Source organism: Laccaria bicolor, genomic scaffold (genome assembly GCF_000143565.1).
Source record: "Laccaria bicolor S238N-H82 LACBIscaffold_51 genomic scaffold, whole genome shotgun sequence".
NCBI lineage: Eukaryota > Fungi > Basidiomycota > Agaricomycetes > Agaricales > Hydnangiaceae > Laccaria > Laccaria bicolor.
Window position 1 is genome coordinate 211,281 of NW_001889922.1, and position 20,600 is coordinate 231,880.

The window sequence follows — 20,600 nt, forward strand, 5'->3', positions numbered from 1 at the left end:
CATGTCAGACCTGACTGGGCGACATGTCTCCAAGGTTAATGATCATTGATCTGCACGCCGGGAAAAGGTTGCTCAAAGCGCGGAAAGCAGACCCATTAATCAAATCGCACCTGACAGCTACCTCGGGCGTGCACTTGACAACGTCGACAAACGCTCTTGCTCTCGTCGAACGGATCCAGACCCTGAGTCTTCGGATTCTTCTTATTCCAGCTCAGACTCATCCTCGAGCGAGTCGCCGAGTGATTCTGAGAGCTCAGTTAGTTCCAAGCGAACGTCGCGCCGCAGGCACCGGCGTTCTAAGTCCAGGTCACATAAATCTGGACTGAAACCCATTCCCCCCAAAGAATATGATGGAGCAGCTGATGCTCATTCCTATCACCGCTTTGTTACTGAAGGAACTGAGTATGTTACGGCTGGAAAGGTCCGAAGAAATAAACAAGTCTTTGTCCTATCATATTATTTGAAAGGAAAGGCTTACGATTATTATACTCAGAAAGTATCAATGAATTACCGAGACTGGACACTCCGGCAATTCTTTGAACAAATGTTCAATTACTGCTTCCCAATAAACTATAGGATGGCACAAAGGAAAAAGCTTAAAAAGTGTTTCCAAAATGAAAAAACGGTTTCGGAATATGTACACGAACTCGAGGAACTTTTCAATATGATCGGCGTTGTTGATGATCGTGAAAAAGTAATCAAGCTTTGGAATGGTCTCCGCAGCTCGATTCAAAGGGCTCTCTGGCGTGATGGATACAATCCCGAGATATCTGAATGGGATGACGTCTGCGACGGAGCAGAAACCATCGAAATTTCGGAGTCAGTCCCTGATCAACAGCGGAAGAATAATAATTTGGGAACTCACCATGTTCACCAGAATAATGGAAATTCTCGAGACAAGAAGAACTCAGGAAATTGAAATCCTGGTTCTTCTAATAACTTCCAGAGAGGAAGTTCCCAAGCGCCATCTGGACAAAGAAATAATAATTTCTCCAGAGGGTCCAGCCGGCCCCAGTCCCAACAGCCTAAAGGGAACTTCAATCAGAATAACTCTCCCAGACAAACTGACTGGAAGAATTCCAAACTGAATAACTTTCAATGTGAAAGTACGGCTCCCAGACTGAGTGACAAGGAGAAAACTGAATTATTGGCGTCTGGATCTTGCTTCCGTTGCAAGAAACCAGGCCATCTTTTGCGAAACTGTCCTCAGGGAAATACAGTTAAGTCTGGTGGCAATAATAGCAAACCACCCGGACTTACCAATTATAATATTGAGATTGAACCCAAGTTCCTCGAATCCGACGAAGCTGAAGCCATCGATTCACTAGAACTCGGCGCAATAACTTGGCAAAATTCTGAAAACATCGAATGGATTGGGAATGAGCCCTCATGGATGGTATATGATCCCAATATGCCAAGACGTACCTCGCTTGGGGACGCTTTGGCTTTGATGGCTGAATACGTGTTAGACATCATGCAACCATACCCCGGCGATAGTAACGCAATGGGCGATGGAGGCGTCCGTCAGTGGTTTAGCGTCTATCAGACCAGTAATCCTGATTGGTATTGTATCAATGATTACCTGAATCTAAATGGTTGTGTGATACGTACCTCGAACCTGGAAAACTCTCACTTCTGACTAGGAGAGTGGTACGCACGCCGGCTATTGCGTCGCCTTCATAAATTAGAAAAAATGAAGTGCCTTTGGACAATGGCAGATGCTTACAGTATCAACGCGACGCACACGCTGTGTAGCGGCATCCCAACACTCTACCCCTCCAATGATCCCGACGCGGATCCTGAAGGTCGTTTTTTTGTAACGCGTGGCGAGCCTGATGAATTTGTAATTCATGACGAAGATTTCAGTCAGCCATTGAGAGTTGACAAGTCGATTATAATGAATGCTCACTTCAACTTGGCCAAATGGTATCAAGCTCGACACTATCCTAAAGTTCGATTCGACGCCGAAAGTGTCAATGTGGATTCATCCACACTATTCGACGAAAGCCCAGAACCTAGTTCAGGACTATTTAGGGGGTCGACTTCAACCGCCGACAGCAATAATAACTCACCTGAGTTACAAGCTGACGACGATTTTGATTATTCGGACATGCCTGACCTACAATCCGTAACCGACTCGGATTGGGATGAAGAAATCACTGCAACCCAGTCTGATTGGGATGAACGCACCTATACTCCCATAGGCGAAATCCACGGCGAGTTGGTGGCCCAAAATCTTGAGATTTGCGCCCCATATCCCGGGGACATTCCAAGCTCAAGGGTGAGCTCCTTCAGACGTTTTGGGGTCATGCGTATCAGGGAAGACCAGTACCGAGTGCATGACCGGGTCCTGCAGACCAATAGTTACCTGTCTGTGGACTTGATGATGCAACCGTGTTTTACGCCTGGAGAATGGTATGCCAATCAGTGCTCAATTCGCACAGGTGTATCCACACACCAATGGGACATCAGCCACGTCCCGCTGACCATGGGAAACCTCCTAGAAAGCGAAATCGCCTGCGTCTTGAGATGAGGGGCACCATACGCTTTTGATGATCTGTTTCCTGCGGTCCCCTTGCATCGTCGGTTTTCCGTATCCCTGGATACCCAGAACAGCGACACCTTCATTATAGAAGATCATCAGTGGGAAGTGATAACTCACCTGTCCTCTATGATGATTGAGAACCCAGCCTTCGACCTAGCTAGTTGGTATGAAGACCAGTTAGTTGACGCACTCGAGAACGCAAGGCGTCAAAGGGAAACGGACCTGATGCCTGACAAAAGGTTCCGAGACCCTGATGATGACGATAGTTCCGCTTGGAACTCAGATCAACAATCTAACGGAACAGAGTTCGATCAATACAGGGACCTAGGACCCTATGAGTCTATGACACGTACCTTGAGTTGAATGGGCTTCAGGTCCCTCGTGGCACGTATCCTGCTGTCCAGCTAGTGTTTGAAAGTTAGGTTAGTTAACCGGAAAATAACCGGAAAATAACCGGACCTAACCACAACACTAACCTAACTGCAGTTAGGGTTAGTTGATTTCGAAAATGGAATAACCGGTTATTTTGCGGTTAACTAACCGTTAAATAACCGGTTATAACCAGCCCTATTATACACCTTCAACACGCACTTTAGAACATCGAAAACGCTTAAAATTTGACTAAGTTACGGTCAAATCTCTAAAATATCACTCAAATGTGTAGACTTTCAAGGATAATTGCATAAATATGTCAATTCTTCACTGATTTTAGCATTCTTGGGCTCGTTTTAAAGCTAGAATATGCAGAAATAATATCTATCAAGATAAATATGAGCATATTTGCCTTGTTATAACCAATTCTTTATTTTTCGGTCCTAACCAGTTAGTAACTGCAAATAACCGACCGTAACCGGTTAGTTGTGGTCCGGTTAGGTTATTTTAGGTTTCGGGACAAAGGCTAACTGGTCTCGGTCTCGGTTAGAGCCCCTGGGCACCCAATAACTGGACCTAACCGGACTTTCGAACACTATGTCCAGCGGAATGCTGCAGTAACGAATGACACCAGTACGAAGGTCCCTCGACCTGTAGTAATTACTGCTAAAATCAATGGGCATCCTGCACAAGCCCTTCTTGATTCCAGTACTTTACAGTGCCCCACCTATTCCTGCAGGAATGGGGTCATTCCAGTGGAATAGGACTGGAATCAAGCAGAGTAAGTTTTTTTCAACTCCAACCTTATCCTGATGACTTGGCACTCATATTTCCTTATAAATTCACATGTAGAAGTCATAGATTGAGTTGTAATGTATTTGAAATGTATTACTACACACACTACACAGTTTATCTTAAAGGGAGGGGGTAGGGGAGGGACAAGGTGGGGGTGTATTTATATTTTTGGGAGGGACAAGGAAGGGGGAAGAACAAGGGAGGGGAGGGAGGAAGGGGGAAGGACAAGAAAGAGGGAAGGAAGGAAGGGGGAGGGACAAGGGAGGGGGGGGAGGAAAGGGGGGAGGGAGGAAAGGGGGGAGGGAATGGTGGAGCAAGGGGGAAGGGAGCAAGGGGGAGGGACAAGGAAAGGGGGAAGGAGGAAGGGAATGGTGGAGGGTAGAGGGAGTGTGGCTGGGACCTCGGCCATCGTCGTCCCGCGTTGGCGTCCCATCGTTGTGTCGCATTTCGTTGTCGTCTCCTCGTCGCGTGTTCGCGTTTTCGTCGTGTGTCCGCGTTTTTGCGTTATTCGTGGGCGTTGTCGTCGCCGTCGTCGTGGGCGCTGGTTGCCGTTGGGGGCGTCGTCGTGGGTGGCGTTGGTGTGGACGTGGTGGTTTTGGTAGGCGGCGTGGTGCCGTCGTGTGTTGTATGGGCGGTGCGTGTTTTTCGGTGGGCGGCGCGTGTTTTTCGGTGGGCGCTCGTGTTTTTCGGTGGGTGGTGGGATGTTTTCGTGGGCGGGGTATGGTTTTCGTGGGCGCTGGCGGTGTACGTGGGCGGTGGGCGTCGTTTTGTGCCCGTCGGGTGTCGTTTTGTGTCCGGGGGCGTTGTTTTCGTGGGCGTTGGGGGTTTTCGTGGGTTACGGCGCTCATTGTTTCGTGACGTGGCGTCGCCGCGTTGTTGTTGAAGGGTGTCGTGGTCGATGTTGGTGGTCGTGGTGGCCATGGGTGATCGAGGAGCGACGTTGGCGGTGGTGGCTATGGGTGACGGTGATGGCGTGGCGTTGGCGGCGGTGACGAGCATGGTGGTGGTGGAAGAAGAGAGTGGCCATGTTTGGTGAACATGCTCACCAAACAAACACTGTTTGTGATCCATTGAAAATAAATAAACTATAATACAGTAACAAATAAATAAAATAAACAGATTGGACTGGAATCCCATTCCTGCCCACTCCGGGGAACACCATTCCTGCCCATTCCGGGGAAGACCATTCTGGGGAACATTCCGGTGTACATTCCGGAATCCACTGGAATGGAACACACCGGAATAAACAATTTAGCAGGGCCTTCTGCTAAATTCCATTCCACTGGAATGACTGGATTCCTGCAGGAATAGGGGGGGCACTGATAAGACCTCCTTGATTCAGGCTCACTGGGGGACTTTATGTCTTCTACAGTGGCTGATCAGCTGAAAGTAAAAAAAGATAAACTAGCCTTACCCCTTGGCCTGCAGCTAGCGGTGCAGGGATCACGCTCCAAAATAAATTCTGGAGCAAGCGTTAAGTTTGAGTATCAAAAAATAACAGAAGTTAGGTACTTTGACATAATTAACCTGTCAAACTACGACTTGATCCTGGGTACACCCTGGCTGTATCAGCACCAGGTATCGGTGGGATTCAATCCCACTCGAGTTCTTGTTGGGAGCGACGCAGCGTTGCCTCTTGATGGAATTTCGGTAACGTCCATCACATTGCGTGCGGTTGCACTCGAAAATCTGGACATTGACAGGGCGCGGAAATTCCTACTGGAATATGCGGACCCTCTGTGCAAAGATGCAAGTGAGACCGAGCTGCCACCATTGAGAATAATCAATCACACCATACCTGTGATTGACAAGAATAAGTTGTATCTGTGGCGTCCTTCGCGATGCCCTGAAGCTCTTAGATCTCAATGGGTTGAGAAAAAGAACGCATACCTGAAGACGGGCCGTTGGGAAATAACGAACGCCTCTAACATGATTCCTATGCTGTTAGTAGTTAAGCCCAGGAAACCTGGAGACCCCCCGTTGCTCAGAACAGTATACGATTTGCGTACTCGAAATAAAAATACGCACAACCTGAGCACGTTCACCGGACTGCGACGACTACTCCTGATGGAAACATGATCAGCCATGTTCTCCAACAGGGGGATTGTAACGCCCCTGCGACTTACCAGGCGTTAATGAACCAGCTGTTCTCACCTTATATAGGCCAGTTCATGGACGTATATCTGGATGATATAATAATTTATTCAGACTCTGTTGAAGCTCACATCAAACATGTTAAAATTGTGGTGGATATTCTTACCAGAGAGAAGTTATACCTGAGCAAAAAGAAGTTATACTTCCTATGCCCAGAAATGAAGTTAGTGACAACGGCATTCACATGGACCCCTACAAGGTGGATTCCGTTCTGAATTGGAAGACACCAACAAATCGCGATCTTCTTCGCAGATTCCTGGGTTCCGTAGGATATCTAGCAGAGGACATCCCAAACATTAGAATACCGATGGGCGTTCTTCATGGACTTACTGGGGATACAGTGCATTTTCGTTGGGGGTTCACAGAACAGTGAGCCTTCGAAGATGTAAAGGCGCTTGTCCAAGCGGCTAGGGACCATAATTGTGTCCCCCTCGAATACGCACCTAGCGCGCCTCAGATCTGGATGGTAACAGATGGTTGTGCTACAGGCATTGCCGGTCTTGTCAGCCAAGGAAAAAACTGGAAAGATGCGAAGATTGCCGCATTTTACTCAGCTAAGCTCAACTCTGCACAGCAGAATTACCTGGTCCACGAGATCGAAATGCTTGCGGGTGTTGAGACAATGCTAAGACACTGTGATATTCTGCAAGGTGTAAAGTTTAAGTGGATTACAGACCATAAAGGTCTGGAATACTTACTAAACCAACGGAATCTTTCTGGCAGGCAAGCTCGGTGGATCAAAACGATAAGCGAGTTTGATTTCGAAGTCGTGTATGTTGCAGGCTCTGAGAACATAGTTGCAGACGCACTGTCCAGGATATATTCAGCGGATAATCCTGGCACTGTGCGAGCTGCAAGCGAATACACTTACTTTGACGTCGTCAATGACGACCACCTTGATCTCATGGAAACAACGTTGCCAGTGTTGGCGGGTATCGAAGCGCGCGTCACCGTGCAAAGACGCCCAAGAGAACCAGCGCCTGGTGCAGAGACAGGTCGTCCTGAAACCTTGAAAGAATTCGCAGCACAAATGAAGGATCATTTCGTTGTTCAAGGCCCTCGACAATGAAAGGAGGGCGGGAATGGGAATGCAAAAGCAAACATTGATAAAACGGCGCCCAAAGCCATGTCCACAAGTGAGAAACTCACGATCCGAGCCACGAGCCATCAGAATTTCCATCGTTAGTAAATGTTGTATCGGAAAGTCAAAATGGAATGAAAACTCCAAGGAAGATATGCTGAGGACCCAATGTTCAAGGCTATATTGGAGAAACCAAATAACTATAGGAATTTTGCAGTGGAAGACAACCTTATCTTTCTGAAATCAGAAAAGTCAAAGGTGCTGTGTATTCCCAAGGTTCTGATTGATGGGCGCAGCACCCGTGAAATCGTTATCTCTGAAGCACACTCGCTTCTCGCGCACTTAGGCGCTAGCAAAACCTTGGATTACCTGCAGGATCACGTTTGGTGGAAAGACTTAGTCTCTGACACCAAAGCGTTTTGTGAAACCTGCTCAACTTGTAAACACAGCAAACCAAGTAATCAGAAACCCTACGGGCTGCTGAATCCACTTCCAGTGCCAAGTCAACCATGGGAATCCATTGGAATAGACTTTGTTGGACCCTTACCGGAATCTAAGAACCGTGATGGGTTCTTTGATTGCATCACTGTCATCATTTGTTTATTGACAGCCATGGTTCACCTAGTTCCGAGCAGAATAAATTACAATGCTCGTCCAGCCCTAGCTGTAAGAATTGACCTAGTTGTGCTGGACCTGACCACTAATTTCTATTGCGTATGGTGTGGATATGTCCTGCATCCCAAATGCAAAATGTTCCAGCACCCTTTTTATTCCAAAAATTGTTTGGTTTAATTGTATAATAACCCTAGTGTAGGTTTTGTTTCATTTTTAGGGGTTATTTGTTTTCCACATGGCTCAACCATCAAATTCTATTTCTGTGCAGCTATTTTTGTTTCATTTTTAGGGGTTCATTGTTTTCCACACGGCGCAACCATCAAATTCTATTTCCGTGCAGCTATTTTTGGGCCTTCAGCATATTCTCTCTCCCAAATCCCGCTTCTCATGTCAAAACACGTCTAAACGTGTTCTTTAAATGATTTCAATTACCCAAAATTGGGCAGATATGTTATAACTAGCCGATGTCCGTCGCCTGCCATCACTATTTCTTTCCGCAGGGCTATTTTGGGCTTCCTTCGATCAAATGTCTTTGGCGGCATCAACGGCACCTGTCGTGGCTTTCAGAATCCGTCTCAGTATGTTTTCCTTATGTTTTTTCCTCCACTCTTTTTGTTTTCTCATCCGCTATGTTTGTTTTATTTTATTTCTGACCATCTTTCTTTTGTTTCACAATCAACATTCCGCCTCCATTGAGTGGTGCTTACCATCCAAATCATAAAACCATGGCCTAGGCCAGGAAGGCCTTGTGCATAGCTCCACAAACTTTTATGAAAAGTATATCATATATATCCCAGGCCCTTTTATGATAAGGATTTTTTTCATAAGAGGCCTTGTGCATTTCAATAACTTTTCATTGCAGGTCACAACTTATCATTAACTGCTTTTCATTGCAGTCCAGCCATTTTCATTGACCACTTTTCATTGCTGGCCAGCCCTTTTCATTATCCACTTTTCATTGCTGCTGGCATTTTCATTGCTCTCTAGGATTTTCATTGGCTACTTTTCATTGCAGGCCAGCCTTTCTCATTGACCACTTTTCATTGCTGCTGGTATTTTCATTGATAGCTTTTCATTGCAGGCCAGGATATTTCATTGGATACTTTTCATTGCAGGCCAGCCCTTTTCATTGGCTGCTGTCAGGTGGGTCATCAGGAGAATGGTCACATGACCAGTTGCCTAAAATGGTTAAAAATAAAAATTGTAATCCTGCACTGTAGCTTCCTGAATCTGTTTAAATTATGTTGTAAAGTGCTTTCATTGTAGAGATATGAGGTAAAATATTTTTCTCATTGCCAGCTTTTTTTTTTTTTTTTTTGCATTTTTCTCCATGAAAACAAAACCAAACAAGATGATTTCAACACATTTAGAAATCCAAGAGAAGAGGCTACAATTATCATATCGTGGGAAAATTGTGCCAAAAAGGAAGGTGCATACCTCAAAAGGGAAATTGACATGGATAGCCTGCAAAAGGCTACAAAAAGTCTGACATAGACTATAAGGACCACTGATAGACTACAAAAGACTACAAAAGTTGGACATAGCTTACAAAGTTTAAAGTTTACTAATAGACTATACAATTTACTAAAAGACTACAAAAGACTACAAAATGTCGGAAATAGACTACAAATTTTACTAACATAAGTTTCTAGTGTCCCCTTTTTTTAGACTACAAAAGTTTCTATTGTCTGCTATTTGAGACTAAAAAAGTTGTAGTGTCCCCTTTTTTTGGACTACAAAAGTTTGTAGTGTCTGCTATTTGAGACTACAAAAGTTTGTATTGTCTGCTTTTCAAGACTACAAAAGTTGTAGTGTCTGCTTTTTTGAGACTACAACAATTTGTAGTGTCCACTTTTGAACCTACAAAAGTTTGTCTTGTCTGCCTTTTTGACACTACAAAAGTTTGGAGTGTCTGCTTTCTGAAATTACAAAAGTTTGTAGTCTGATTTTCTGACATACACTGTGTAGTGTCTTTGACTATGTTAAGGTTCATGGGGATATGGTTGAAGGATTGACATATATACATTGTTGCATCATTGGTTTTGGTATCATGCTCAACCTGTCTTTTGCATTAGGACAGTTGTCCTCTCTTTTTAAATCAGAAGCCACCATCCTATCTTTGAACTGGTATTCACATTAGTAGCCACTGTTATATTTGACTATACTTATTGTTGAAAGTGACTTCTCTGAAAATTATGAATTGTGTGTGATACCTGGCAGCCTATCCAGGCTTTTCATAGCATGATCCCTTGACACCTTCCAACCTTTCATCATTCAATCTTAGCTCATTCAGAAGGACTGGCCAGCAATGAAAAGTGGTCAATGAAAATGGCTGGACTGCAATGAAAAGCAGTTAATGATAAGTTGTGACCTGCAATGAAAAGTTATTGAAATGCACAAGGCCTCTTATGAAAAAAATCCTTATCATAAAAGGGCCTGGGATATATATGATATACTTTTCATAAAAGTTTGTGGAGCTATGCACAAGGCCTTCCTAGCCTAGGCCATGGTTTTATGATAAAATATGGTAAGGACCAGTGCTCCATTTCCCCCTTGCACCCTCTGTACCAGCTGACTGTGTATATCTCCTCCACAGGTCCAAGACGCGTTGCGGCGCCAATGGTTCGTTGAATTTCAACTTCGCGTCACGTGTCTGTCGCTTTTCGCCTGACGACTTATAACTTCCCTCTATTTAGCTATCCGTCCATTTTTTTGCTCTTTGATGTCAATAATTACACCCCCGTCTTTGAACATCCATGTATGTCACCTGCCCTACTCGCTCATCTGCGGGTTCAAGGCCGAAATTCGACGACGGCCGTGTCCTGAGCTTAGACCCGCTTTTTTTTTACATATGTATATACCTTGGTATTCAGTATATACATATGTACACCCAAAAAATTATCATATCAACTACAAGAAACCAAAAAAGATCAGCCACTACAAGAAAGAGGTACAAGAGATGCACAAGAGAGAAGAACAAGAAGCTGGCAAGAAAAGGTGTGAAGAAGAGGTGTGAGGAAGAGGTTAGAAAGGACAGTGGTCCTTATCAAAGGTCAAAGAAGCATTAGCGAGAAACGTGGAAATGCGTGAGCACATGATAGCGAACAGGATATGGCCTAGCACCTGCGTTTGCGCGAGGTGCTGGTAGAAATTGATGTAGACGAGCCATGCGCGTGTGAAGCACTGGTAGAAATCGGCGTTGGCGAGCTATGAGGTAAAGCAAAATCAATGAGCGGAAGCTAGTAATCAAAAAAAAAAACACGAACCTGGTTTCCAACAGACCAGCGAGCACCCATCCCACATCCCGAACGGCCGCCATCCAATCTTCATCTGTAGTGGACGGAGCGGGGAGCGCTACACCCCACCAGACAAGAGTTGCCATCACCGAATAAAAACCGTTCCTCCCGTGTTTGTTTACCGCTGACCAATTGGCACCATCGACCAAGTCCAAGCGATGCGAGGAGTCGAGAGCACCATCCACATTTGAAATGGCCCTCCAATCGGGTTGAAGCCCCTTCCCCCACTTCCACCACTGCTTCTCGAACTCAGCCACCTTGTCGACCGTTGGCTGTGTTGCTCGCCCACGAGAAATCCAATAATGAACTTCTGCAGGCCTGTTGTCCGATTTGAAACCTGCAGAACGCGCCCCCAGGGCGAAGTCGGTAAGTCGCTCTAAATCGGTGAACTGTTTGATCAAAAATGCGAAGTCGGGGCCTAGATCCTGACTTGACAGCCATTTGTGGGCATCAGCGAACCAAGAAGGCCATGAGGCTGCTTCTTGTGCTGATGGAGCAATGGGAAGAACAGGAAGCGCGGAAGGGTTGGATGTTGGGGGGGGACTTGCTTGTGAAATTTGAACTGGCGAGGGGCGAACTGGAGATGGAGGTTGAGAAAGGGGAGGGGGCAAAGGTGCAGTCACCGGGAGAGAGGGAAGAGGAGCGGTCTTGGTGTTGACAGGCTCGATGTTGATGCTGATGGATTTAACAGCTTTGACAGCTGTCGTGGGTTTGACTTTCCAGCGCTTCGGATCCATCGACGTGCGTTTGGTGGACCGTGTATTGACTGGTTCGTCATCATCGTCATCGTCGTCATCGTCCTTGTCCTTGTCCTTGTCCTTGTCCTTGTCCCCGTCCTTGTCCTTATCCTTGTCCTTGTCCTTGTCGTCCCCACCACTTTCCGAAGACTTTGAGGAGGCTTCAGTACTGGACTCATCCTCATCAGAGGCGGCCTTCGATTTGCGGTGTTTGTTTGGCCGCTTGTGGTGCTTCTTGCCCTTCTGGTGCATCGTTCGGCTCTTCTTAGCCTTTTTGTCCTTCTTTTCCACATGGCGCTTCCGCTTACGTTCGTTACCTGCTATATCCGAGGGGTTTGGGGGCAGGGCAGTAGTTGGGGGTGACGAGTCAATGCCAGAGGATGAAGGCCCAGTGATGGTGTTTTCATCACTAGGCGGTTTGTCAGGTAAAGCGCGCGCGCGCTGCTCCTCCACAGCTACATTGTATGTAAGATACTGTGTATGATTTAGATAAAAAAATTACTCACTGTAGCAAGTCGAAAGAAAAGAGAGAAACACTTCGTTTACGATCTTGAACTTTTCTGTGAAAGAAACCTACCCAAATGCATTGAGCTGACCCTTCCTCTTTGGCTCAGGGCCACCAATTAAGACGCTGATATTCATGCCCACTGTCTCTCTGATGATTTGCATGACAGGTCCCAACAGATTCGGGAGTTTGTCTAAAACTCTGTTCGTCATAGTTAAAATTGAGCCCATCCAGGGGGAAAGAAGCACTTACAATTGAGCTTTGGCAGGAGCCAACAACCCTGACGCCGCCGAGTTCTTGTTCGCGGCGGTTTTTTTGGCCGAATGCACGCTTTTCACCTTTTCGTCCCACAGACGTTGTGTCTCTTCATCGAGCTCCTTCCAACGCACTAACTTGAAGTCATTCCGTGCAGCTGCACATTCAGCCTTCCGTCGGCCACTGGCAGCGAACTCCGCCTCGAATTGGTCCTTGAACGAGGGGAAGTGCTCCTTTCCCCAAACCTCCCAACCTGCAGTATGCCTTGACGACGAGCCATTCCGTCCGAGAAGCTGATTCACCAGGGCAGAGACTGGATCCTTGTCTCCTTTACGAGTGCGTGGAAGTGTTGTCGTTCGTTTGCAGCGGTATTCATACCAATGATACAGAGACTAGAAAAACAAGAGTGAGTAAGCATGGGGAACGAAGCCGAATCTGAAACTTGACTTACATTGCGCGCGCGTTCGATTACTCGTCCCTTGAGGATTGAGTCCGCCGACATCAGAACTTCGTGACCTTGCGCATCAACAGGTAGGATAGTTGGCGTCGCGTCGTCAGGAGCGCAAAGAGGAATGGTCCAATGATACTGTGAGAACCATTGGTTGATGATGGAATCGAGGACCGAGGAAGACTTTTTTGTGAGTAAAGCTTCCTGGTAGTCGCTGATAAAGTTTTCGAGGAAAGCGAGGCGTTGGCCTTTCGCCCAATTCCGTAACAAAGGCTGGAGTAGTGGCGGTGCAGAAACACTACAATAATATCCAAGAACATCAGTCTCAAAATACAACAATGACAAACTCCACTTTGACCACTCACACACCACCGTCTGCGTCAGGGTTGACCGGCGCTTCAGACATTTAGGTTTTAGGTGGGGGGAAGAGAGCAGATGGTACGTATTTCGATCCCAGGATCAGTCCACACTTAAAAGCCTTTTTTTTCAGTGTGGGAAGGAAGCGCAGAAGCACGATTTCGAGGATAAAAGCCTTCAAAAAACGTCAATTCGATTCAACCCCGTCCTGCTTCCGCCACTCACCAATCCGCGCTTAATCTTACAATTGAACCAATTGCCCAAATTCATCCTCAATGACCTATATCGCCGACCACGACGAGGCTCCAGCCTCCTCTTTGTCTGCTGTTGATTGTAAGTCATCTATCATTTCCATTTTCAAGAATATAAACTGATACACGTCGCAGTCATTGAAGACGCGTTCAGGTCTTTGAACCTGACTCGTGTTGAGGCCCAGAATGTTGTACGTGTTCTTGTTGAAGTCATCAATCGCGCCACCAGCCCGACTCCAACTTCACCTCCTTCCTCTTCCTCCCACTCCACGACCTCAGTCGACTCCGCTGGCGCTCTCTCCGTCACAAGCTGCCCCACCTGCTCTTTTCACGGCAACAGTCTTGTCGGAGGATCTCCCTGCTCAACAGCGACGTCCACCATGGCTGTATCTATTGCTGCTGCGTCCACCGTCCGCACTCCTGTCGTCGCCCCAGCAGCGGTTCCTATCACCTCGCCCGTGGCTCCGGCGCTGGCAGCCACTGCTGTAGCCACGGTCGGCGCACCTGCCATCATAAACCCTGTCGTTAGTCCAGCACCCATTGTTAATGCAGCTGTTGCACCTCCCGTCGCCGCCACTGTCACGGGTACCACACCCTCAGTGGCTGCTCCACTCTATGCAGCCGTTCCGCCCAACGCACCGTCCAACGCTGTTCTGCCTCCCGCTCACCTTATTGTGGCTCCACACGGTTATCACGTTCCTGCTGCAAACACAGACGGCCCCTTCTATGTCGTCGCCCGCGGACGCAACATAGGCATCTTCAGCGGATGGTTAGTTTTTTTTTTTGATCATCCCCAACTTCAGTTACTGATGTGTATCACTCAGGGAGACCGTCTCTCCTTTGGTTACTGGAGTCAGTCACGCCGTATACTCGCGTGTAGCCAGTATCGCTGAGGGACACGCGAGGATAAATGCGGCCAACAACGCAGCGTTTGCGGTGTACTTGACTTGAACATTGCAGTGGCATTTTCCTCGTACTGTATCCTCTTCCATAGTGCGCTGCATGTATTTTTTGTAGAGATTTACCTGAACATAGACCTCGTTGCCCCGTCCGACCCTCTATAGCTCAGCCTCAGTGATATTGAAGATTAATCCAGAATCGGCAGCCAGAAATTTGCGACCCATGGTGTTCAAAATGAGCATTGTAGTATATCTCACTGTAAAAATGTCTTCATGTGCTGGAGCCGTGAAATTCTTCCTTTCTGCAGACATTGGAATATATTTTGTTCTCATTGCCACTTTGACCTAACTATTAAGAGATTTCAACATTTCAGGATGCTCTGTATTGAAGTGTGAAGAGTGAGTTGAGAGTGAGTATGCGTAACACTCCAACTTGTGCATACAAGGTGGTCGTCCTGACAGTAAAGAATGCCCATCTCATAGCGCAGCACTTTTTTGATTTGAATGTTGGACCATTACACTCTGTGAGGCCGCACCTCTCTGAATGTATAAACATGCTAATTAAATAAAGTGAAGGCTCTCTGCCAGCTTGAAAAAGTTGTAAGATTTCGGTGGGCATTGAGCACCAACTTGTGCATACAACTCAAATGGTCGTCCTAACAGTAAATGCTTGCCCACTTCATAGCGCAGCACTTTTTTAATTCAATTTTTGGACCATTTAAATCTGTCAGACCACACCTCTCTAAATCTCTAATCTTCCAAATTAAAGCAAGGGAAGCGTATCCGCCAGCTCAAAAAAGTTGTAAGAGGGCATTGTGGCGTTTTGTAAACTTGTACATACAACGTGGTCGTCCTGAAAGTAAAAGACTGGCCACCTCATAGCGCAGCACTTTGATAATTGGAATTTTAGACCATTGAAATCTGTCGGACAGAACCTCTCTGAATATATGAACTTCCAAATTGAAGCAAGAGAACGCTCTCCGCCAGCTCAAAAAAGTTGTAAGATTTGTATTTGGGCGTTTGGTGGGCGCCTAGAGCCAAACAGTGTCTCTTTGCAGCTGTTACGCGTTACGCGCCAAGCTCTCACTCCTTGCTTCACTCATCCAACCATCATGGGGCGTCGGCGTCTCTATCATACCGAAGAAGAGAAAGCCAAAGCTCGGAAAACGAAAGCCAAGTTATACTATGTCGCGTAAGCATGGTTTTTTCTCGGCCATATCTTCCAAACGTCAACTTACATTGTTTGCACACAGGAATCACATTAACATCTGCCGCCGCTCGCATCTACAATACAAGAAAAAAGTAGACGCAATAAAGAAAGAGAAATTACGGAAGATTCTTGAAGGTTCAGACGATGATAGTGAGATCAGGTGAGTTACTATCTCTTCACATATCATTGCAGATAATAACTGCCTCACAGGGACAATCCTCTTACTATCATCGCGAATGCCCGTGAACGGGTCGATCGAGTGACGAATGGGGCAATCTATACTTATGTCGACAAACTAGTCCTTTGGTGCCTCAAAAACCCCGAGGAAGCCGTCCAGCTGTGTGTTTTCCGAAAAGATTGTTGGCGTGAATTGATGGAGCAAGTCCAAGAGGCGTTGAGAGAGATACAGCAAGAGCATGGCTGCGGGGACGTATACAAGGAAGCTGATTTAGTAGGCAAGGATATCTGCCATGCCGTGACCCTCATCGAGGAGATACATACTCACACGGTTACGTCCCTTGATGAAATGGAGGATTGGCACTCCAGCAGGATTTTTTTGTACCAGATTTGTGCTGAAGGTTCCGAGGTGTCCATATAACTTTGCTATCTACATATGATATCTTGCAATGTAGCACAGTATTATAGCTACTAGTATTTCTCGCCAAGCTGTGGAAGAATCCATAAATTTGCCAAATATTCTGCTGTACAGTTTTAAGCCACCAATATAAGGTTGATCAATTTCACACAATACCAACTCAACCTAACTACATCTCTCTATCCCAACACCATGGGACATCAGCGCAAAACCACCACTATTCGTGCTCCTCTGGTCGTCGACAATGATACGTCATCGAGCCAAGGAGAACAGAAAAAGGTACAGATTGGCTGCTATTTCAAATTGTTGACCCTGAACACGATCGATCACTTAGGTCACGGAGACAGATCTAGTGGCCAAGCGAGTCCGAAAGCGTCATGAGGACACTACCGCAAAGCTACTCCTGCCAAGCTTTCGCGCTGCTATCCGCGAAGACCAAGTCAAGGCTTTTCTGGAATGCGCAGCGCTCATCTGGTTTCTTCGGTTTCCTGAACCTGAAGAGGGAATTCATGTACATCGAACTTTTCTCAATGACGCCGGCTATGACGACCACATCCGCCGCGAACGATGCAAAGTAAGTACATACTACATACATTCAGCTGTCTACTAAACCGGCCCTTGACGGCTTTTCTTAGGCCCTCAAAAGTCGGCTCTGCTGGCTGGCAGGAATTTTTCCAAAGAATCTTCCAGACGGCCCTGTTCCAGAAGACTCGATCTGGATGGAGGAAATGAACAAAGAGGTGAAGACAATCGCGTCTTCGCTTCGTACCCACAAGGACACATCGGGTTTGGAGGCGATCGAGCTCTGCTTGGAAGATAACCTTGGTCTGGCGAAGGAACGGGCGGCGTTGGAGGAACAGGAAAGGCTCGATGAGGAGTACACAATGCTTCATTTTTAAGACTTCAATAGTTTAGCCAGTTTTCAATGTAACACGTTCACATCGGCGCTCTTTCAAAATTCGCTGACTACAACTTACAAGGAGTTTCTAAGGCGTCTATACTTAAAAACAGCTGACCACAAACGTTTTTCCCACCACATGCCCAAGCTATCAAACAAGAAAAACTTTGTCGTCGTTCGTGTTTCCGACGATGAGGACGATATAGCAATCCCTCAAGCACGTACCGTTCGGATTTCAAACACTGGGCTGAACATCATCCAGACTCCTCGCTCCCCTCAAAAAGGCGCCATCCCCCCTGGCTGCGTTCCATCTCCAGTGTGACTCGTGGCTACCACTTTTATGATAAAACTAAGGCAGTTGCCTACAGCACTGTGTGTAAAATGCCATGGTTTTTTATGAAAAATCTCATATAAGGCTGGGAATTTGTCATTCTCATAATGCCTTGGATTTCTTTTATAACCCATAGCAAAGCATGGTGTAGGCAATTTCATTAGATATTAACCCTCTTTCATTGTCAATTTCATATCTTTGCAATGCATTTTTCATTTCTAATAGCCTGCATTCTCATTGCCTTTCATTTGAAATCCAGTGTGCTTTCATTGTATATTTCATTAGGTATTCTGTGTACTTTCATTTTCATTTCATTCTTGATGTCATTGCAATTTTTCATTACCATTTCTTAGAATTCTCATTACATTAGTAGGTACCATTTACATCAATGAAATGTGGCAGTTGCCGTGAGGCATCTTGATCAGCTACCGTGAATGAAATGAAATGATTTCATTTCATTCATGGCACTTATTTCATTTCTTTAGAAAAGGTGTGTTTCATTCATTTGCGACGATTTTTTCATTTTTTGTTTCATCCTTTTCCAGGGAAAATGAAACACCTTTTGCCTCATTCTGTTTCATTCTCACTTCTGTTTCATTCCTGCCAGAAAGAATAAGTTTGACTCTGCTTCATTCATTCCTGACAATTATTTCATTCTTTGTTTCATCCTTGCCAGAGGATTGAATATTTCATTCATTTTCAATTATTATTTCATTCTTTCTGGACAGTTATTTCAATGATATAGTACATGTACAAATAAGGAAATAATATACAAATGATGCCTGATATGGGTTGTGCCCTTCTGCAGTGGATTGAGGGGCCATATGGGGGTATTTTTGGATTTGAGGCAGATATATGCAAAGAGCTAGCAGTGGTGTTACCAAATAGGGCACTTACATTTTGTTCCCATTGATTACATAATCACCTCCCATCTCACAATGGAATGAAACACATGCACCAAAATGAATGAAACAAAAATGAGGCAGCTCAATGGCATGAATGAAGCCAAAATGAAAGAAATTCCAGTTCGTCGCAAGCAGTTCTAGTTCGTCGCTATCGACAGGAATGAAACAGGAATGAAAAACTGTTTCATTCCAACGTGGTAGCTGATCAAGATGGCCTGCAGTAACTGCCACGTTTACATGATGTAAATGGTAGCTACCAGTCCTCATTACAATATTTCATTGGGTCCTCTGGCGCTTTCATTGCCATTTCATTGAATTTTCATTAGGGTATTTCATTCAGCTCTCTGGCTCTTTCAATACCATTTCTTTGAATTTTCATTAGGATATTTCATTGCATCCTCTGGTGCTTTCATTACCATTTCTTTGAATTTTCATTAGGATATTTCATTGGGTCCTCTGGTGCTTTCATTACCATTTCTTTGAATTTTCATTAGGATATTTCATTGGGTCCTGTGGTGCTTTCATTACCATTTCTTTGAATTTTCATTAGGATATTTCATTCAGCCCACTGGCCCTTTCATTACCCTTTTGTTACAATTTCTTAAATTTCTCATTGGGATATTTCATCAGGCTCCTTGGTGCTTTCATTACTTTTTCTTAGCTTTTGCATTAGGATATTTCATTGGGCCCTTTGACGCTTTCATTACCAAAAACAATGATCATATCACATGGGTTGTTTGGGTTGTTGGGAGGGTGATCACATGACCAATTTCCCAAAATAGTCAAAAAATGAAAGTTGTAGCCCTTTACCATAGCTTCCAGAATCTGTTTGAATTATGTTCTGAAGTGCTTCCATTCTGGAGATATGAGGTAAAAGAACTTTCTCACCACCGGGTTTTTTCGACCTTTTTGCATTTTTCTTCATGAAGACAGCACCAAACAATATGATTTCAACAGATTTAGAAACCTAAGAGAAGAGGCTGCAATTATTATATTGTGGGAAAAATAACCAAAAAAGGAAGTTGCATGCCCTAAAAGGGAAATTGACACTGATAGACTGCCAAGGATTAATGATGGACCAGATATAGACTACATATTTTACTGATAGACTAACTATTGTCCACTTTCAAGACTACAAAGGTTTGTAGTGTCCACTTTTTAAGACTACCAAAGTTTGTAGTGTCCACTTTTAAGACTACAAAAGTTTGTTATATCTGCTTTTTCAGACTACAAAGGTTTGTAGTGTCCACTTTTTAGGACTACAAACATTTGTAATGTCTGGTTTTTCAGACTACAAAGGCTTGTAGTGTCTGCTTTTTAAGACCACTGAGGTTTGTACAGTAATAAATAAATAAAATAAACAGATTGGACTGGAATCCCATTCCTGCCCACTCCGGGGAACACCATTCCTGCCCATTCCGGGGAAGACCATTCCGGGGAACATTCCGGTGTACATTCCGGAATCCACCGGAATTCCACCGGAATGGAAAACACTGGAATAAACAATTTAGCAGGGCCTTCTGCTAAATTCCATTCCGCCGGAATTCCACTGGAATGACCGGATTCCTGCAGGAATAGGGGGGGCACTGCTAAGACCTCCCTGGGTTGGTGGTCGGCCAAGGGCCCTCGACTCTGGTTACCAGGGTCAGCTGGTCAGATGTAGATATCACAGAGTTGGCCGTGGACAAAAATGTATGAACATGGTCAGCCGAGACTTCACTGAGGCCGGCTTCTCAGTTGGGCCTTTAAGTTAGCAGCCGAGCAGAGGCAGACCGGGCAGAACTTACCTCCATAGTTCAAATTTTCAACTTGATCCATAGTAAATATAAAAAACAAGAGCTGCGATCGCTGCAAGTGACTTCTGGGATTTGAACCCAGGGCATACATACATGACGTACACCTCCCAGCGTAACCACTAAGCCAAGCCAACGTTGGAAGACAATGTCGGCCAGTATCTTTTACCTGCCTGCAATTTGAACCCAGGCGTCCAAGCTCGGCACTTGGTAAGTCACTGTTCTCGGCATACAACAACACATTGGTGAAGTACTTTGGCTGGTGCCGAGGCCGGGTGGAAAATAACCGAGCAGACAAGTGAATTAAATTGGCAAAAGTGCCTGGGCTGCATCTCAGGTAATAGAGCCGATTTAATATTAAATTGGTGAAGTACTTTAAGTGGTGCTGAGGCCGAGTGGAAAATAACCGAGCAGACAAGTGAATTAATTCAGCAAAAGTGCCCAGGCTGCGTCTCGGATAATAGAGCCGATTTACTATTAAATTGTTGAAGTACTTTGGCTGGTGCCAAGGCCAGGGGAATATAACCGAGCAGACAAGTGAATTAATCAGTAAGAGGT

The 20,600-nt window shown here is 45.4% G+C and overlaps 5 protein-coding genes across 5 annotated transcripts; 4 read left to right on the forward strand and 1 right to left on the reverse strand.

Annotated features, from left to right (window-relative positions):
* Positions 1 to 1,393: 1,393 nt before the first annotated feature.
* On the forward strand, positions 1,394 to 1,639 carry LACBIDRAFT_312349 (uncharacterized protein; the record flags this gene model as incomplete). The annotated part of the gene is made up of 1 exon (XM_001888067.1): positions 1,394 to 1,639. One exon carries the CDS (start codon positions 1,394 to 1,396, stop codon positions 1,637 to 1,639), a length of 246 nt encoding a protein of 81 aa, XP_001888102.1.
* A 9,039-nt stretch (positions 1,640 to 10,678) lies between these two features.
* Positions 10,679 to 13,209, reverse strand: LACBIDRAFT_333468 (uncharacterized protein; the record flags this gene model as incomplete). The annotated part of the gene is made up of 6 exons (XM_001888103.1): positions 10,679 to 10,769; positions 10,829 to 12,050; positions 12,192 to 12,301; positions 12,353 to 12,747; positions 12,807 to 13,101; positions 13,169 to 13,209. The coding sequence occupies 6 exons, from the start codon at positions 13,207 to 13,209 to the stop codon at positions 10,679 to 10,681; spliced, it is 2,154 nt and encodes a 717-aa protein (XP_001888138.1).
* A 226-nt stretch (positions 13,210 to 13,435) lies between these two features.
* On the forward strand, positions 13,436 to 14,362 carry LACBIDRAFT_333469 (uncharacterized protein; the record flags this gene model as incomplete). Its single annotated transcript, XM_001888068.1, has 3 exons — positions 13,436 to 13,493; positions 13,547 to 14,180; positions 14,236 to 14,362. 3 exons carry the CDS (start codon positions 13,436 to 13,438, stop codon positions 14,360 to 14,362), a joined length of 819 nt encoding a protein of 272 aa, XP_001888103.1.
* A 1,060-nt stretch (positions 14,363 to 15,422) lies between these two features.
* Positions 15,423 to 16,118, forward strand: LACBIDRAFT_312355 (uncharacterized protein; the record flags this gene model as incomplete). Its single annotated transcript, XM_001888069.1, has 3 exons — positions 15,423 to 15,502; positions 15,564 to 15,680; positions 15,731 to 16,118. The coding sequence occupies 3 exons, from the start codon at positions 15,423 to 15,425 to the stop codon at positions 16,116 to 16,118; spliced, it is 585 nt and encodes a 194-aa protein (XP_001888104.1).
* A 189-nt stretch (positions 16,119 to 16,307) lies between these two features.
* LACBIDRAFT_312356 (uncharacterized protein) lies at positions 16,308 to 17,014 on the forward strand (the record flags this gene model as incomplete). Its single annotated transcript, XM_001888070.1, has 3 exons — positions 16,308 to 16,394; positions 16,450 to 16,689; positions 16,751 to 17,014. The coding sequence occupies 3 exons, from the start codon at positions 16,308 to 16,310 to the stop codon at positions 17,012 to 17,014; spliced, it is 591 nt and encodes a 196-aa protein (XP_001888105.1).
* Between the last annotated feature and the right edge of the window lie 3,586 nt (positions 17,015 to 20,600).